Consider the following 16,397-nt stretch of genomic DNA (forward strand, 5'->3'; position numbering starts at 1 on the left):
AATCCAGATCTCTCCAGTATTTAATCAGGATATGCTTTGGTCCTTAAAGGTAGTAAAACTAGTGCACAGTGAGCACAGAACTTCTCTTCCTTAACATTTCAGTTCGCATTAAAACACACAGAGCAGCAGCTCTCCTGGTTGTCTCCCATTACTGAGCTGGTGTTGCATTGCAGAGCAAGTGAAATGGATTTTGTTTAGCAAAAATACATTAAACTGTCATTTCCATCTTATTAACTGATTATAGGACTCCCAACACAAACCCAAGTCTGTGCAGCCTCCACATTGCTGAAATGTCTAGAGATCAGGAACATGCTTTTGTTTACAGAACAGCTCAGAAATGCCTTTTTGAGATCTGGAAGCTATAAATTCTCTTGAGCCATTGCTGCTTGCTTAGGAGGTTCCTGAGACTGTAAAATAAAGTTTTTCTACATCTTATCTTTTCCTGTCACTGTTCATTCCATGCTGTACCACACACCATGCTGACTTTTTATCACTGATGGGCAGAGGTGGATGTTCTGGTAAGTCCAAGACTGCATCACATCTCCCTGCTTAGTCCAAGACTGCATCACATCTCCCTGCTAAGTCCAAGACTGCATCACATCTCCCTGCTTTCAGATTTCCCCCTGTGATCCCAGAAGCACATTAGTGTCAAAAATGAAAGGTCACTTGGTTTCCTCAGTTTGGTCAGAAAAACTTAGCCTGATGGTTGCTTTATCATCACAGCCACACCTATTCACACTCAACATTGTTTCTGGAACCTGTACTGTGGGAAATGCCCTACATCCTCAACTATGAATTCTAAATAACAAACCAGGAAGCAACCAAAGCATAAATAAAATTTTCAAGTTTCTGAAATCGTGTAACACCAATGTATCATCTTTGAGTCTTCCTGCTTGATGTTTGTTGTCGTTCTGTAGCAAAATGGAAATATGGTCTGAGTGGGTGATACTTTTGTGGCTTAAAATACTCAGTATGGATCTGAAGTTGCCTTGGGACAGTGTTCTGTGGACTTCTTGTGGACAAATTATGCACAAATTGGGTAGTCAGGTGCTGTCTTCTACTAAAATAAAATAGAATCAATGCATATGGAAATTTTTGTACTGTGGACACTTGCAACCTTGGCATTTAAATCCCACAGGAGCCCTTACTGCTGTTTAGCAATCCTTTGCCTGAACCAGAATATTTTTTTTCTTTGGCCTGTTTATGTTACTTTTCTGTTTTCTTTTTTCATTGATTATTTAAGCTGATCTTTCCATGTATCATTCCAACAAAAACTGTTTCTCTCCACAATGCCACTGCTTCAACCAGATGGCAAGTAGCAAAAATTTCTAAAACGTAAATGTTGTTATTGTTACTTTGCAGATGAGACAAGGAGTAAATTTCTTAATATTCAGAACAATCTATCTTATTTAGTCTACTAGTATGAAAAACCTCACCTCCTGATAACTTTTATACACTGATCAAGGTATTTAAGATAACTTACTATAGGTTAAAGTTGTTGGTGATAAATAAAATGAGGAGTGCTTTCTGATTTTTCCTGATGCAGTTCTAATAAATTTCAAATGCTGGCTAAAACTGGGTAGAGGGCTGCAAAGTTCTTTTGTTCTCCTCTTAAGCAGCAGCATGGTTAGTTTGATTCTACCTTTTGCAAAGGTTTTTCTCAACAATACTTGGAGTAAGATTTTCCTGGAATCTACAACTGCTCCCAGGGACAGTTTATTGCTCTTAATTCAATGTAATATATACAGTCCCTTTCCAGTCATTAGTTATGCATTTAAAGAAATAATTTTAAAGATTTGGAACAAAATAACTAGTTTATCTCTGCAGGTCTTATAAAATTATGTTAGATAAGTTCATTTTATTCAACTGATGCTTGTTCCATGTAGGTTTCAACTACTGGGATTTGATTATCTAAGTGAAATATCAGTATGATTTTATTACTAATTTTTATTTTATAACTTTGGTATTAGGAGAATTATTGCTTTATTTCAAAATGAGATTATACCCATAATAGTAAATAATAATAATAATAATCACAAAACAGATTTCTGAAGAGTTCCCCTAAAATAAGAAATAATTTTGCATTTAATCATTATGCAAATTTTTATTCACTGTAAAACACTTCTCACTTATGAAAGCTGTGGTAATTTTAGGATTGCTTTATGTGGAAGTTGTTCTCCAGACACAAACCCAGAATGTTCAGCAAAAAAGGGCCAGTACATCTGTCACAAACAGCTCCTGGAAATGTATTCTCAAAGCAACAAGGATGCTGAAAGTGAAGTAACATTGCCAGTGGCTTTCTAACCTTCAAACTTAATGTGTTTGGCTTTCAAGCTGCCTGAAAACAATTTCTAAGTATGTAATTTGAGTCTCGGAATGAAAATAAAAATGCAGAGTGTTTAGTAGCTCTCCTTTCAAGGCACATTTTAAATATGTCACCTGTTGAGACTGTTACATTAGCAATATTATTCTCTAGAGAGAGAACCTGTGGGGACCACTCTTCACCAAGACTCATGATAATCATCCCGGATAGAGGCACAGGGGTTTTGCTGAGTGGAAAACAAGCAAATGATTGTGTGAGAAAACAAACATCAGGCCAGGGGCTCAGCTTGTGAACCTTTGGTTCATGCAGCGGGCACTCCTGTTATTTCTGTGCATTAGCTGGGACCTTGCAAGCATCCCTCCCTTGGCTGCCTCTGATGGCCACAGGGGAAGCCCTTGGAAAGGTCAGGGAAGGAAAATTTATGACTGGAGAAAAAAGTGCATTGAACGTGACCCTGCAGTGCCTCTAAGACACTTCTGGGTGGCTGAGGCACTGTACTTAGTAGGTGTGTGTTGTTAATTTATAACATAAGCAACCAAGGTTCTGTTTTTCAATCTGGTCTTGGAGTTGCAGCATCTCTGACAGCACAGCACAAGGGTCAGAGAGCCCAGAGCCTGGGAGACTCCTGAGTTTTATCTTTCTGGGCTTGTGGGGGCTTCACTGCTTGCAGCGTAGCCTGATAAAACAAACAAAAAAAAAAGTCAGAAGGAATTATTTAAGTCTAGGCAGGGATGAGAGGCTTTTTAGCAGGTGCTGATGAGAGGAATAATTCAGGCAGAAGTGATAATGTACTTCTGAAGTTAGTCTATTAAAAGGCCCAGCAAAGAAGAATCAAATCAAGGCTTTTGTTTTCAGTTTTGGGTATTTCAGCAGAAGCTGGTGCAGACAGTTGTGTGATTGTTCCAGGCACCAGATATATCAGCTGTGTGTATGGGCCCAATGCTGTGCTAAAGCAGTGATACAGCTTCTGGATCACAGCTGGCTCTTATTCATCAGCTTGGAGCAAAAGCAGAGTAAACAAGCATCTGTTTGCCCTACACATTGTAGACATAGCCTCTGGCTTCCTTCTTACAGATAAACAAAGAGTGGGTTTGGGTTTTTTTGAGAAATATTTTTAATTCTTACTATATTTGTCTTTTCATTTAAAAGCAACAGCAACCCCCTCCCTCCTCGCATAAAAACAATAGAGCAGCTGGAAGATTTCAATGTAAAAGTCCATATGATTAAATTACTCTGGCTGACCTGGCCTCAGTGTTAACTTAATTTTAATTTTTTTTCTCCAAACTTTAAGATTTCGTTTCTGAAAGTTTTCCCACCCCAATGAATTGTTGTGGCTCTGGGTAAACAAAAACTGTGCTTTTTTAGCATTGCCTGTGGAAACTTCTGGAAAAGTCTTCCAGTAAAGCAGGAGTGGCAAATTTTTTTTCTGATATAACAGAAAAAAACCTCCAGCCAACCAGAAAACTCTTTTAATTTATGAAAATAAGAAAAAAGTAACATTCTGTGCCATGTTAAGCAAAAGAAATTCTTTTGCATGGTGGTGGTAGATGAACAAAAAGTACATATGCTGAGATTTTGAGTCTTACAGGATATCTGGGATTGTTACATTTGCTCAAGGAGCTCTTCTATGCCACACATACAAGGATTTTTGTATTTTATGCCATTATTAGTAAACAGGTAATCATGTATTTAGCATTATATATGAATACAATGTGAATCCTTTATACCATTCATCTATACCATCATTCTAAGCTAAAGCATTCATTATATTTTTATTAATGGTTTAACTACAGTATTCTAGAGAGGTCCTGACATCCTCAGACCTTTCATTACATCTGGTACTACTACATCTGGGGTGGTTTCTTCCAACTTAAGTCAACCCCTGTGCTCCTGGCCTTTCTGGGAAATTTATCCTTAAACTTTTCAAAGGTTCCCCTACCAAATTTAAAATTAAAGACCCAGAACACAAGTACTACAGATTTCCAAAGCCAAAAAATCCTGCTTGGCTGCATGTTCTCTGACTCCCAGGAGAGCAAGCAATGTCTTGATGTGCTTAGGAGGCTGCAGCAGCTCTTGGCACTAATGCTGAGTCTGGGCACCAGTTAGCATTGGGAAATCTTTATTCACTGGAGTACTTGGAGGGTAAAATATTTTCTCTTCTTTTAAAATAAATAAATAAATAAGGAATGCTTAATTTGCTGACACAAACTATTTGCTTAAAAGAGGGAATAGGCCTTGAGGGAGATATTTATGGTACAGGCTAGATTGACTTCAACAAGCAGCAGCTGGTGCTTTCACACTGCTCGGTGCTGGAATGATCTTCTCTACTGCAAGATAGAGAGGCAGAAAATGCAGCTGCATCTTTCTAGAGCTAATTTTAAAAAAGCAATGAGCTGGTAATTGCCACTTTTCCCAGCTGGTCTTTATGAGGGTAAAAGGTTTAATCATAGATTGAGGAAGGGAGAGGAAAATACAAAGCAGGCTGCAAAGCCTGTTAATGGCCATCCCTCCTGGAGACACCCAGAAACCTAAGCTCTTGTTGGCTGGGAGGAGCTGGGGATGAAGATTTACCTCCAGAGGGTTATCTGGCAGTCCTTGGGGTTGTGCTTTTGCATATGAATTTCCTGAGGAAAGCTCTGTGATGGATGCTCCTCCAGCTTGCTGTCATTTTCCCAGGCCTTGGAGCCTGGGCTCCTTCTGAAAGAAAAGAAAAGAAAAAGGGGATTTGCTGTGAAGTTTTTTCCATCAGCTTCTCGTTTCTTCTTGATTCATACAAATAACCTATAAGCTTGATTAATGCAACAGAATATAAATATTTATGCACCCATTTAGCTAATGCTTGGCTCTATTTATAAACAAGAGCATCTTGCAAGAGCTTCTTCTTGACAAGTAAATTTAAGTACAGAGAGTGCCTGTGCATTAAATTAACCATGCTTCATTAGCTCTTCCAAAATATCAAGTCTTAGGGTGTATCTAAACCAAAAAGTGATAGTGGAGCAAGATGGTGGGAATAACTTGGAACTTCAGGAGAACAGGAAGCTTGTGTTTATTCTCTTGTTGGGGGGGGGGAAGAGAATAAATCTGGTTTTACCATTAATTTCAGGTTTTCAGCTGTGGTGTTACTGTGATATGAAGGGCAATAGAAGAACAGTCATATACTAATGTGCCAGTTTTAGGGTCACTTTCTATTTGGTAACTTTTCTTATATGGTTAACAGGAAATTGTTTTGGACCCAAGTTTAGTTCAAAGGGATTTTTTTGTTCATTTTTGGTTGGGTTTTTTTGTTTGGTTTGGTTGGGTTGTTTTTTTGTTGTGGGTTTTTTTTGGTTGGTTGGTTGGGCTTTTTTGCAAGTCAGAACCCAATCTATGAATTCTGATAAATGAGACTTCTGATAGTTGATAGTTCTGCCTGTAAGAAAAGTTTTGTGTGCTTTTAAACTAGCATTTTTTAAAGCTTTTTGCATACTTAGCCATACGATTGACTTGGTTGATGGCACCTCAATCTACAGTTGCTGCATTTGATAACTGTTGAGTGATAAAAGAATATTTTGTCAAGAAACAAGTTATTAAGCATGATATGGCAAAATGGATTTAAATCACTTCAAAATGTGTTTAATCTTGTATTTTGTTTGCTCAAATCAAGATAATAAAAGCCCAATAAAGAACTGCAACACAAATCTAGCAATTTATTTTTTTATTTTTCTAATTTTTTTAGTTGATTGTAACTTCTTTCTCCATTAAATTTCCTGAAGATAAAATCTTGGAATAGGATTCCATGCTGCTAAGAGACAAACAGCTACAGAACTGAAAAGAGAGTTCCTGTCCCAAGTCTTGCAATTGATCAGCTCAGGGGATGTCAGTGATGAGCTGGTCTCTGCCAGAGGGACCATCTCAGGATATCAACCTTGCCATCCTAGCCAGATGTCTGTCCGTGCTGTCCCAGGGGAATGTCTATTCTAGGCAGGCTTTATAATGGGTTAGAAAGGAATTGTGCCAAGGCCTCATTCTGCACCCAGTGAGAAAAGAACTCGAATATCCTCAAAAATTGGGCTGGGACCAGTTTGACAGGAGTGAGATTTCCTTAAGTGGAAGCTGAGTATTTACCTGTGCTGTGAGACTGAGTCTGTCAGGGACCTGGTGCTACAGGACTTGATTAAAGGTTCAAACTGTTCCCTTCAGATGTCTTTTTGTTCTGTGAGAGACAAAGGCAACTTCTGGACTGCCAGTCCATGACATTTCTGTAACACTGGGTGGAGCTAAGGGAGTCAAATCCAGTCTTGGGTTGCAGTTTCAATTCTTCTTCTTTCATGCATGATTTTAGGTGTGAAGAGTCCCTTCAGTTAATTAAAAGATTGACTGAGTCATAGGCAGGCACTGAACCACAGGAAAAAACCTTGGAAGTGTGAATTTATGTAAGGAGAAATATTTTTAAATATTTGTTCATCAAAAATACTTTTCAGTAGCTGTCACCTGTTGTGTTGAAATAGATCTGTGCCTGGTTTTGCCTTCCCTTCAAAGTCCACTCAGAAAGTCTTTGAAGTCAGCCAGGAAAAAAAAAAAATTTCTCTTATATATCAGGTGTGTAACAAATGAGTATGTGGAAAAACACTTTCTGGTGTTTTTGTCAGCCAAATGGAAATGAAAGTAATTTTTTTTTGTTGTTGCTTTACAAGAGAAACATGCTAAAAGAATGTCATTTGGCTACTAGTGCAGCAGATGAAAACTGCTGTCAGAAAAGAGATTAAATTATTTCATTTGGAGGTGAATGTCATCTGAAATAAGTGATTTTGCATTTAAAAGGCTGCTGAGGAGAAAAGTGATGAATGTTAACGTTCTTATGTTGTTTATTTCATGCCTTTTTTCTTTTCTCATTTGTAATGCTTACGTATTCAGGAAGTTGAGGTAGGTTTTTCCTTTTTGTTTATGGATATTTACAAGTTAAATTATTCACAACATATAATAATTCTTTTTATACTTTAAGCTATCGTGATCAAGTGCTAATATTGTTACAAATTAAATGTATGGGCACACGTGAATTATTAATGTGTTAATATTGATTTGTGAACATATTAATATTAAAATGTCATAACAGTTTCTTATGCTGCAGCAGGCATTAGTATTTAAACCACATTTGTATCTATCCTAGTAAAAAGCTCAGAAATGTGGATTTCTGTACAGTCATTATTGTCAGGAAGGTTTATTGCCTGGGAATGTTAAATCTCTTTAATCAAGGTAGGTGGATTATATTGAATGAAATGCCCCTGGAAATCAGTGTCATGTTTAGGCACTGAATATTTCTGTGTCAATATGCTGGCTGTCAGAAAAATGGTGGTGTCCATTTGGAGATATTAAGGTTCTCCTCCATAAGTCACTTTAGGATTATGTATGAATTCTGAGCACCTTGCAGAGAACTCACACAAAACTCTGTCCATTTCTCAAGTCAGAATTTTAGGTGCTATTTAAATGAAACTTTTTCTGTTCAGCCATAACTACAGGATGATTTTCACCTTTAGAGTGCCATAACCATTCAGTTACAGTTCTTGCTGTTCCCATGATAAAGTGAATCTTGACTGCTGTGGTTTTTGTTGTCCAGGTGGCAGAAAATATTTTGAAATGCTGTTAATGTACATACGTTCATTATTTACTCCCTTAAGTAATAATGAGTTTGAAATATTTAAAGATTCAAAGGTTTTCTCTATTCTATGTTGTAGGGGGTTTTTTTCCCAATTTTTTCTTTTGTTTTTTCCTATATTATCATACTGTGGTTTTAGGCATAATCTGATTTCAGTTCTCAAAAAGGGATACTAAACAGGTCTGCATAAAAGAGAAAAGAAATAGAAATAGGTTTACAAAAGAGTTGGGTGATTTTGTAGATAGGTGGTTTTGGTTGTTTTTTTTCTTTTGAGGAAAGTATATTTTCTGTAAAACATTACTTTGACACCAAAACTGAGATAAACCCCCTCTCAAATCCTTATTTCAAAAGTGGTTCCATATACCAAGAGTTTTAGAAATCTTTCTTGGGATCTGAATTATTGAACAGTTTCTGATGCTGAAAACCCAGCAGAAAAGCAACACCGTGGAAAAAATGTAAGCAGGCAAAAAACCCCAAAACCAAAGCAACAAAAAAAACTTGTTCCAAACAAAAAAAATTTGTTCCTGGACAAATAATATTCAGTTCAAAAGTGATTAATGCCTGATGAAATTAGCAGTACTTTATAGATAATTACAAAGTGTTCTGTGACAATGAGGTTTTGAGGGTTTTTTGTTTTAACAAAACTGTGAAATCCAAAGACAAGTTCATTATTTCTGGTGCCAAGCCCTATGCTTGTGAAGAAAAGGAGGAAAGATACTTTTAATGTATCTAAAAAGAAATTATGGATAATAATCTATATTGTCACTGTGGATCATCACTGGCCATGAAGTGGGCACCAAGCAAGACCATACTTGGTGAAAGAAAACACATTTTCTCCTGATGGTCATTCAGGCTGACATCCAACTCCTTTCACTCCTGGGGGGAATGTGCCTGGAGCAGATGGTGGAGCAGCAGAGATGGCTGCAGCTCTCCATGCTGGAAGCAGGGGTGTTTGCTGGCCTCAGGCTTCCAAAAGGAACCACTGCCATGATGAGAGTCTCCTGGTGTACCGTGAGGACATGGAGAGGCCCCACTCCTCCTGTAATGGTTCCATGGGCTGGTCTGAACCCAGAAAGTCAGACAAGTTTCCTCCCACGTCTCAAAATGAGCCAGCTTAGTGTGATGGGATAGCACAAGAGCAACTGAATAATATCTTTGCATCAGTGATAAGAAAAATTAAAATTTTTTTAAATAGAAAAATTCTATTTTAATAATAGAAACAATGACAAAAGTATTCCCTGCGAGTGCTCCTGAAAGTTACTGTATATTAGGTATAATTTTTACAAAATTATTGCTGTGTTTCTGTACAGTGACAATCACATTGTGGGATTTATATGTGTCCAAATGAATATAATTATTTTATTTCCTTTGCTAACCCTTCCCTACACCAGGATGGTGTGGATCATTTTGTTATCTGAAGAGCACACTCCTAAGTTGTAGACTCATTCAAAATAATAGAGGTATTGGAAAATATTTAGTAAGGATAGTACTTTGAAAAAGATTTTAGAAGAAAAGAAGAGGTGCTGAATCTAAGGAATTTTTTATTCCAGAATTTCTAGATACATTTAGTACTCTTCAGGAGACAGGCTGTTGATAGTTTAATTTGATTTAAATTAAATGTCTTAGGATCAAAAGTGAACTGATAAATTTGATTCAAATTGGTTCACTTGATTTTTAGTTTAGTTATGTAAAATTATTCTGAAGAGACTGATTATATTTTTTCCTGAGGTTTGGTGTTTTTTTTTTCCTTTCTCTTTTAGGATGATTATTTCAGAAACTGGAATCCAAACAAGCCTTTTGATCAAGGTAAAATTAGTTCATATTTTGTGGTTGTCTTCTGCTATTTTATGATGTCTCCATATACTTTCTGCCTTCCTCCATCTGTCCCCCATGCATTAGTGAAGCTATATTCATACTTACACCTCACTCCCAATTTAGTCACAGCTTGAGGTGATTTATGTGTCAGGGTTTGACTCATCTCTGCATTTTTCAGCTGCATTTTTTTTAGTCCCTATCCATTCTACTTCATATTCAGTGATTATATATATGCTTAGAAAGGTTCTCTGTAGCCATGGATCTCACTCTAACATGCAATTGGACACAGGTATCTTTACATACATTTTCATAATAAAATCACAAATGTAATTACTGCATTTCCTAACACTCAAGGGGCCAGTGCTTTGAAGTCAGTTGTAATGTATGAATTTTAGGGCTGATTTTAAAAGAAATGTGTTGTGTAAAGGCTGCTGATTCAGATGCATTCATTTACACTCTGGAAATGGCGTTTTGCACTTTGTTTTGGTGAGTTGCTAAGTTATGGCAATACTTCAATACTTTCCAGTCCATCCAGCAAAGGATAGGAAGAAATAATAAAAATATTCTAACTTTTGTTTCCGTTATAGCACTGGAAACAACAGACATGCCAGGACAAAGAACTTGCCATTGATAATTCTGATAAATCAGAATATTGTATTTTAGCTTTGATATTTGTTATCTTTGTCCCTAGGAATCTGTACCAGTCTATACCAGAGCACCCTCAGAAAGTGTATTATGAAACTATTTGGCTCTTACATTTTGTAATGAAGATTTCTGGAGTGTGTTTTTTTCAGGATAAATGTTAAAAATTACGTTTTGCACAGCTTCTTTTGACTTGGAAGAACCAATAATGAGCTGTTTGATTTCTGGAGCACAGCAACACCAGAGAAATTGCAGATCAGTTGGCTTCTGTTTGCTTTTGGACAATTGCTCATTTTTCCTCTTTGTAACGTTCAACAAAGCTCATATAACTCCTGCTTGAGAACATACATGAAGCAAGGGTGTTACAGCTGAAAAATCACAGGTAGATGGTAGACTTTTGCCATGATTTGAGGCATTTTTAGGTCCTGGATTTCTTTTACTAGCTTTGATTCACTATTCAGCGTCGTGCCTTTGAAACTGCAAAGCACCAATATCCTAGAGTGTTATTCAAAGTGGTATTCTGAGTTTCAATCTACTTCTGCTCTGAAATTTCTTGGGACTTTAAAAGATGTTATGCTAAAAGTCATTTAGAAATGAATAATCACATGAATTTCCATCATGGAGATCAGTTGCACAATCCTCTCCTCCAAATCCTGTGTTCATAGTGGAGTGGGGGACTTCCATTGCCCTTCAGAATGTAAAGTGACTGTTTAGGTGTATAATAGTCATTTTACATTCAAAAAAGGTATTCCTGAAAGCAAACTGCTTTTCATTTTGGTTGGTTAGTTGTTGGCTTTTTTGGTTTGGTTTGGTTTGGTTTTTTGGGGGCTTGGTGGTTTTTTGGGTTCAAGGTGAAACAGTCGGTGTGGTACACAGAGGGAAGGAAGAAGTTGGGAATCTGATGGGCTTCTCCAGCACAACTTATCTCTGGTGTCATTGGGAAGTAGCCAGTGGATATTAGGTATTAATTTTTTAATAACTACCTAGAAAAAAAAAAGCAATTCATATTACAGAAAGCATTTTTATGCCTGTGGAAATTAAATAGGATGAAATTATACTTGTGAATCATATCACAAGTGAGAAGAAAGACTGAATCAGCTGAGGAAAAAGAAAGGCATGAACAAATGAATGAAGAGGTAACTAGATAAATGACAGACCAGTGGAGGAGGTGAAACCACAGTGTGTTCTTTGTTTGCTTTCAATTTGAGCTTTGGCAGTCATTTATTTTACAAACAGGAGTCATAAAAGGAAGCAGCATTGCTGATCAGAGACTTGAATCTTCCAAACTACTAAAGTGTTCACAAAGAAAATACATCGGAAGTCTCTGAAGGTGCTTTTGAAAATTTCACTTTACATTAATTTTTGTATTTCATTGCCAGCCTTGTTCCTTCTATTATCTGTAGGAAGCTCACAGGAATAACATTGAGAGCTTATACATGCTAGAGCTGGAGAGTGCAGATTCTCTGTCTTTATGGAAATGGATCTGCAGTGTCAAAGGAAAAGGGAAGATGATGTTTTTGTCACAGCAGATATCCACAGAGAAAATTTCAAAGGCATTTGAGGGATTTAGGATTACAAATCCTATTGACTTCAAATGAAACACCCTTCCACTGCCTTCAGCAGCCTTGTGACCCTCTGTCTTCCCAGGAGGGAAACCAAGAAGGTAAATCCAGAGAAAATATTGCAAAAAACATTCTGAACTGACATGCTTTAAAACTGTCTTGTTCATGGTGCTATTGAGGTGTTTGACTCTGGGCAAAACAAAGCATTGATACATGTGGATACCTTGAAGCTATACAAATAGTCCTACCTTTCTTAAAGATTCCTGTCTCTCTACAAAGAAAAGGATCATTTCTCTTTCAGTGTAAAATTTCTCCTAGACTGTGAGTAGTACAGTCTGTTGTCAGAAGGCAGAATGCAGATGCAGTGATGCAGTCTGAGTGTGCTCCTCTGCCTTGCCCAGAGATCTCTGTGCTGCTCATCGCATTTAAGACTGACAAAGCAATTTTATTTGGCTAATAGGTCATTCTTTTTGACAAAGACATCACCGGTTGTGGCTATGGTAAAATTTTCCCTGACTAGAATATTGCAATATTCACCTTTTTAAAGAGATTTCTTACACACATAAAAATACCCAAGATAATTTGTTGCTTAGTTTAGTTACATATAGAGGCAAAAAAAAAAACCAAACCAAACCAAACCAAACCAAAACCCAATCAGAGGGATTTGTCTTAGACCCTTTATGCAGTGCAAGCTGCAAGAAAATTGGTTAATCCATCTTTAATCTTTACTTCTCCATCCTCCTTTCTGTAACATTTTCTTCAATGTTGTTCCTTTTGGCATTTGGGTGTTTAAATGCCTCCTGTGTGATTTTGGAGATAGAAAAGCTTTTATTTTATATTCTTTGGGTTCTTGTATGCAGGGAGCCTGTGCAGATCCAGTGATAAGGAGCCCTAGCTGTGGATTCAATAGCAGCTCTGTGTTCTCACCACACAATCATCATTTTGAGAGATATTCCCAAGGCAAATTATAACCCCACAACACCAAGATTCTCCCTACAGTGACTAAAGAGAAAAAACTTCTCCAGTGGGTGACTGAAAGCAGACAGTGGCCTTAATCCTTGGGTTGTATAGGAAATCAGTCTAGCATTGCTGTGCTAAAGCTAACCTGTGTGCATAGCCACTCTTTGGGACAGACATACAAGATTTCAATGTGTAAAATCTATTTTGCATGTCTGAATATCCTAACTGTGAAGTCTTTGTATGGGAGCTGAGAAAGTAGAAACACCATGAAGGAGATGAGAGGGAAGGATTTAGAAGTAACTGAAGGTGTCTGGTACCTGCCAGAAGTGATCTTGCGAAGACAGCTGGAGGATTCAGTATATTGAACAGCTTTAAAAAACAACCCAGAGTTTTTGAAAATCAGCAGAGTTCTGCTTCTAGGCTTGTGCTTCATTTGCATGCTTTGAAGAAGAGTCTGCCGGGTCCAACCAAGTCTATATTCTTTTCTAAAATAAATAAATTTTAAACACCTAGCTTTTTTTCAGCAGATAGAATTCTTTAATTATGCATTTACAAACAATGGCAGTGTAGTCAACCTGTCTGCTTTCAGCTAGCAATGCGGAGAGAAGGATTTGCATGTATGGCTCAAGAAAAGAAATACCTTGTTTTGTATAAAGCACACATGGCTTTCATTGAAACAACCCCTGGAGTCACATGTGCTATCTTTGCATAAGACACCTTTTCAAGGGAAGTCAGCTTGAATGGTTCAGCTGCATCTCAGAGGATACTTGAGTGATCATTATTTATTTTTAGACTAGCTACCAGCCCAGTTCTTTATTCATCTTGAACCCTGGAGAAACCAGGAGAAAGGTGAGCATCTTCCTGACAGAGCCAAGCTAACGAGGCGTTCGGACTGCAGAAGGCAGGAGAGCATAGAGCCTGAAAATGATTCTAGTCATTAATATTGAACTCAATTCTGCCAGAGTTGCAGAAGGCAGAAGGGGCAGGTTAGTCAAGATTTTAAAATATGAATCAAAGCCTTGTGGGGTATTTTTCCTGACAAGGTCATTTGAGAGTTCTTAAGGAGCTTGACAGCTAACTTGACATACTTACCTAGTCTGCTCCATCTGCATGGGAGAAACAAGAGGGAATCGGGGAAAAAGTTTAGCATTAACATTCTCAAGTCTGAGATTTTGATATGGTAATTAAATGTGTCTAATACTCTGGACCTATTCATATTTCTAAATTAATTCATTAAGACATATATTATTATAAGATAAAGTTATTAAATAAAAAAAGTAAGTTTAAGTCTAAAATTTCTGCTAAAGTCCATGTCCTACTACCTGCAGTAAATCCTTCTGCAGGCAGAAAGGTGCTACTAATTTTTATTGTAAGATGGACAAATAAAAAGTACATTTTGTTAGGTTTGAAGTTGAAGGAAACAGTTTAGAATGGTATCCAATTCACTTGCTATATATCTTTTCTTAAAGAATTGTTACCCAAAACACAGAAACTGCAGAAGTAATGGCATGCACTTTGTATTGCAGACACATAAGCTCTGAATCCAAAAATGTTTAGACCATGAAGCTGCCACTATTACTGACAGCAAGCTGTAGAAGGACACAGGAAGAAGGGGAGGGAAAAACTCAATTGTGTTTTAGTGCTGAACTTTTTCCCAAATCCACGCCTCAAACCACCCACTAAACTGTGGCATTGTCTATCTAAGCAGCTGCAAGTTTTTTCTTCCCATTTTGACTGTGCTGCTTGCAGAGGACTGAGCTGGCCTGAGCCTCCTGTCCTGCCCCTGCCTGAGGCAAAGGGGCTGGTGAAACAATCCTGAGTGTTCCAGCCTGCTGGAATTCAGAGGAAAAAAATCTCCTGGTTAGAAATATTCTGAGCTTCCTTCCCACCTTGTTTTGCAGCCTTTGTCTTTATTTTCACTGTCTTTATTCCCTGTCCTCTTCAGCTGTAACTGAGAAGTCTGGACAGGGATATTGCTTCTCAGGGCTTTCATTAGCTGCCTTTGAGAGGAATAAAAAAATTTGCAGAAGTCCAGAATCTCTTCCACTGTACTACATGAAAATCATCTGCCTGAATGGCACCTACCAGTGACTGACTCTAAGGTCAGGCATGCTTGTGTAGACTGGACTGTCATTAATTACAGACATGAAGTCCTCTCTATCTATTCAAAGAATTCCCCCTGAGCACTAATGAACATCTGAACTAGCAAAATGCCCTCTCTTTTGAAGTGGAAATAGTGCTTTTGAGTGGACTGTGGCCTCCAGCATAGCATAGCCTATGACTTTCACCGTCCAGCAGCCCCATGGATGTGATTTTGTCAAATTTAGAGCTTTATATCTAGAGAGGGCTGTATTGGCATCCATGCTTCCTTCTGCACTGAACTGTACCTGTGTGTTTCCAGTGCCTCACTGACAAATCCAGACTCCAGAAATGGCTTCCTGCAGCTGTGTGTGATAAAAATTGCCTAAAATACGTAGGACTTCCAAAACAAAAAGGATGATAATAGGAAGCCTTCGACTCAGGATGAAAACCGCAGAACCTACAATTATTTTTGAACATGGATTTTCACTTAGCCCAGTTAAGATGTTCCTTCAGAAAAGCCTCAGTAAATTCCTTTCAGAGCATTGTTTAATACTGTACACGTCTCTAGGCACAAATATGTTGGTTTTATAATAAATGCTTTCTATTACTGTGCCTCAGACGGCAGATTTCAATTGAGTAACTTATTTTGCAATTTATTTTTTGACTGTGGTTGAATTAGTTTGAGAGGCTTATTCATAGGACAACTGCTCCTGAATTATGTTTGTAAATCTTCAGTAAATCAGTACAATTTGAAAACGTGCTAACCAAATCAACAGGAAACAATAGCTGGGATGCAGCACATGAAATATGTTGTCTTCCATCAAATGCCTCCAAGCACATATGGCTGCTTATATCCTCCAAGCAGATGCATGTGGTTGTCTTTGTGTGCTAGAAGGATAATATTGAATTCTTTAGAAGCTTGTAAGCAACCAATTTTGTCATCAAATATGGCATCAGAATTGACAGAGATGGGGTTCCTGCCTGTGACTGTCTGATGGGTGATGTGCTCTGAACTGAGACAATGATCGATAGGTGCCTTGTCCTGAATGTTATTAGCACTTGGGGAGCACTTGTTAGTTCTGTCAAAATGGTGCTGGATGCCTTTTACTATGTCTTTCTTCACTGCCTGGGAAGGAGACATTATTTTTAAAGGGAACTCCATGCTTCCCCATGCTCATCTGGCTCCAGTGAAGTAAATACATTTTTTGGAATTGACCTCCCTCTCATTGACCTCCCTTGGTGAGCAAAATCTCTCCTTCAGTTCAGTGTGTAGGAGTTCATTTTTAAAACCTACCTACACCTTTAAAAATGAAGTGTGTTTGGAAAGTACATCCCTCCAAAGCTTCCTTCCTTTTTCACTGTGAGAGAGACCCCAGGGTAT

The 16,397-nt window shown here is 37.8% G+C and overlaps 1 protein-coding gene across 1 annotated transcript in view; it reads left to right on the forward strand.

Moving 5' to 3' along the window:
- The window catches only part of SPOCK1 (SPARC (osteonectin), cwcv and kazal like domains proteoglycan 1), a 241,998-nt gene that overhangs the window by 69,168 nt on the left and 156,433 nt on the right, over nt 1-16,397 (forward strand). The window contains exon 3 of the mRNA XM_071759083.1: nt 9,716-9,761. Within this exon, the coding sequence (XP_071615184.1) occupies nt 9,716-9,761 (46 nt within the window). The remainder of the gene's footprint in view (nt 1-9,715; nt 9,762-16,397) is intronic.

This window comes from Heliangelus exortis, chromosome 15, assembly GCF_036169615.1.
Source record: "Heliangelus exortis chromosome 15, bHelExo1.hap1, whole genome shotgun sequence".
Lineage (NCBI taxonomy): Eukaryota > Metazoa > Chordata > Aves > Apodiformes > Trochilidae > Heliangelus > Heliangelus exortis.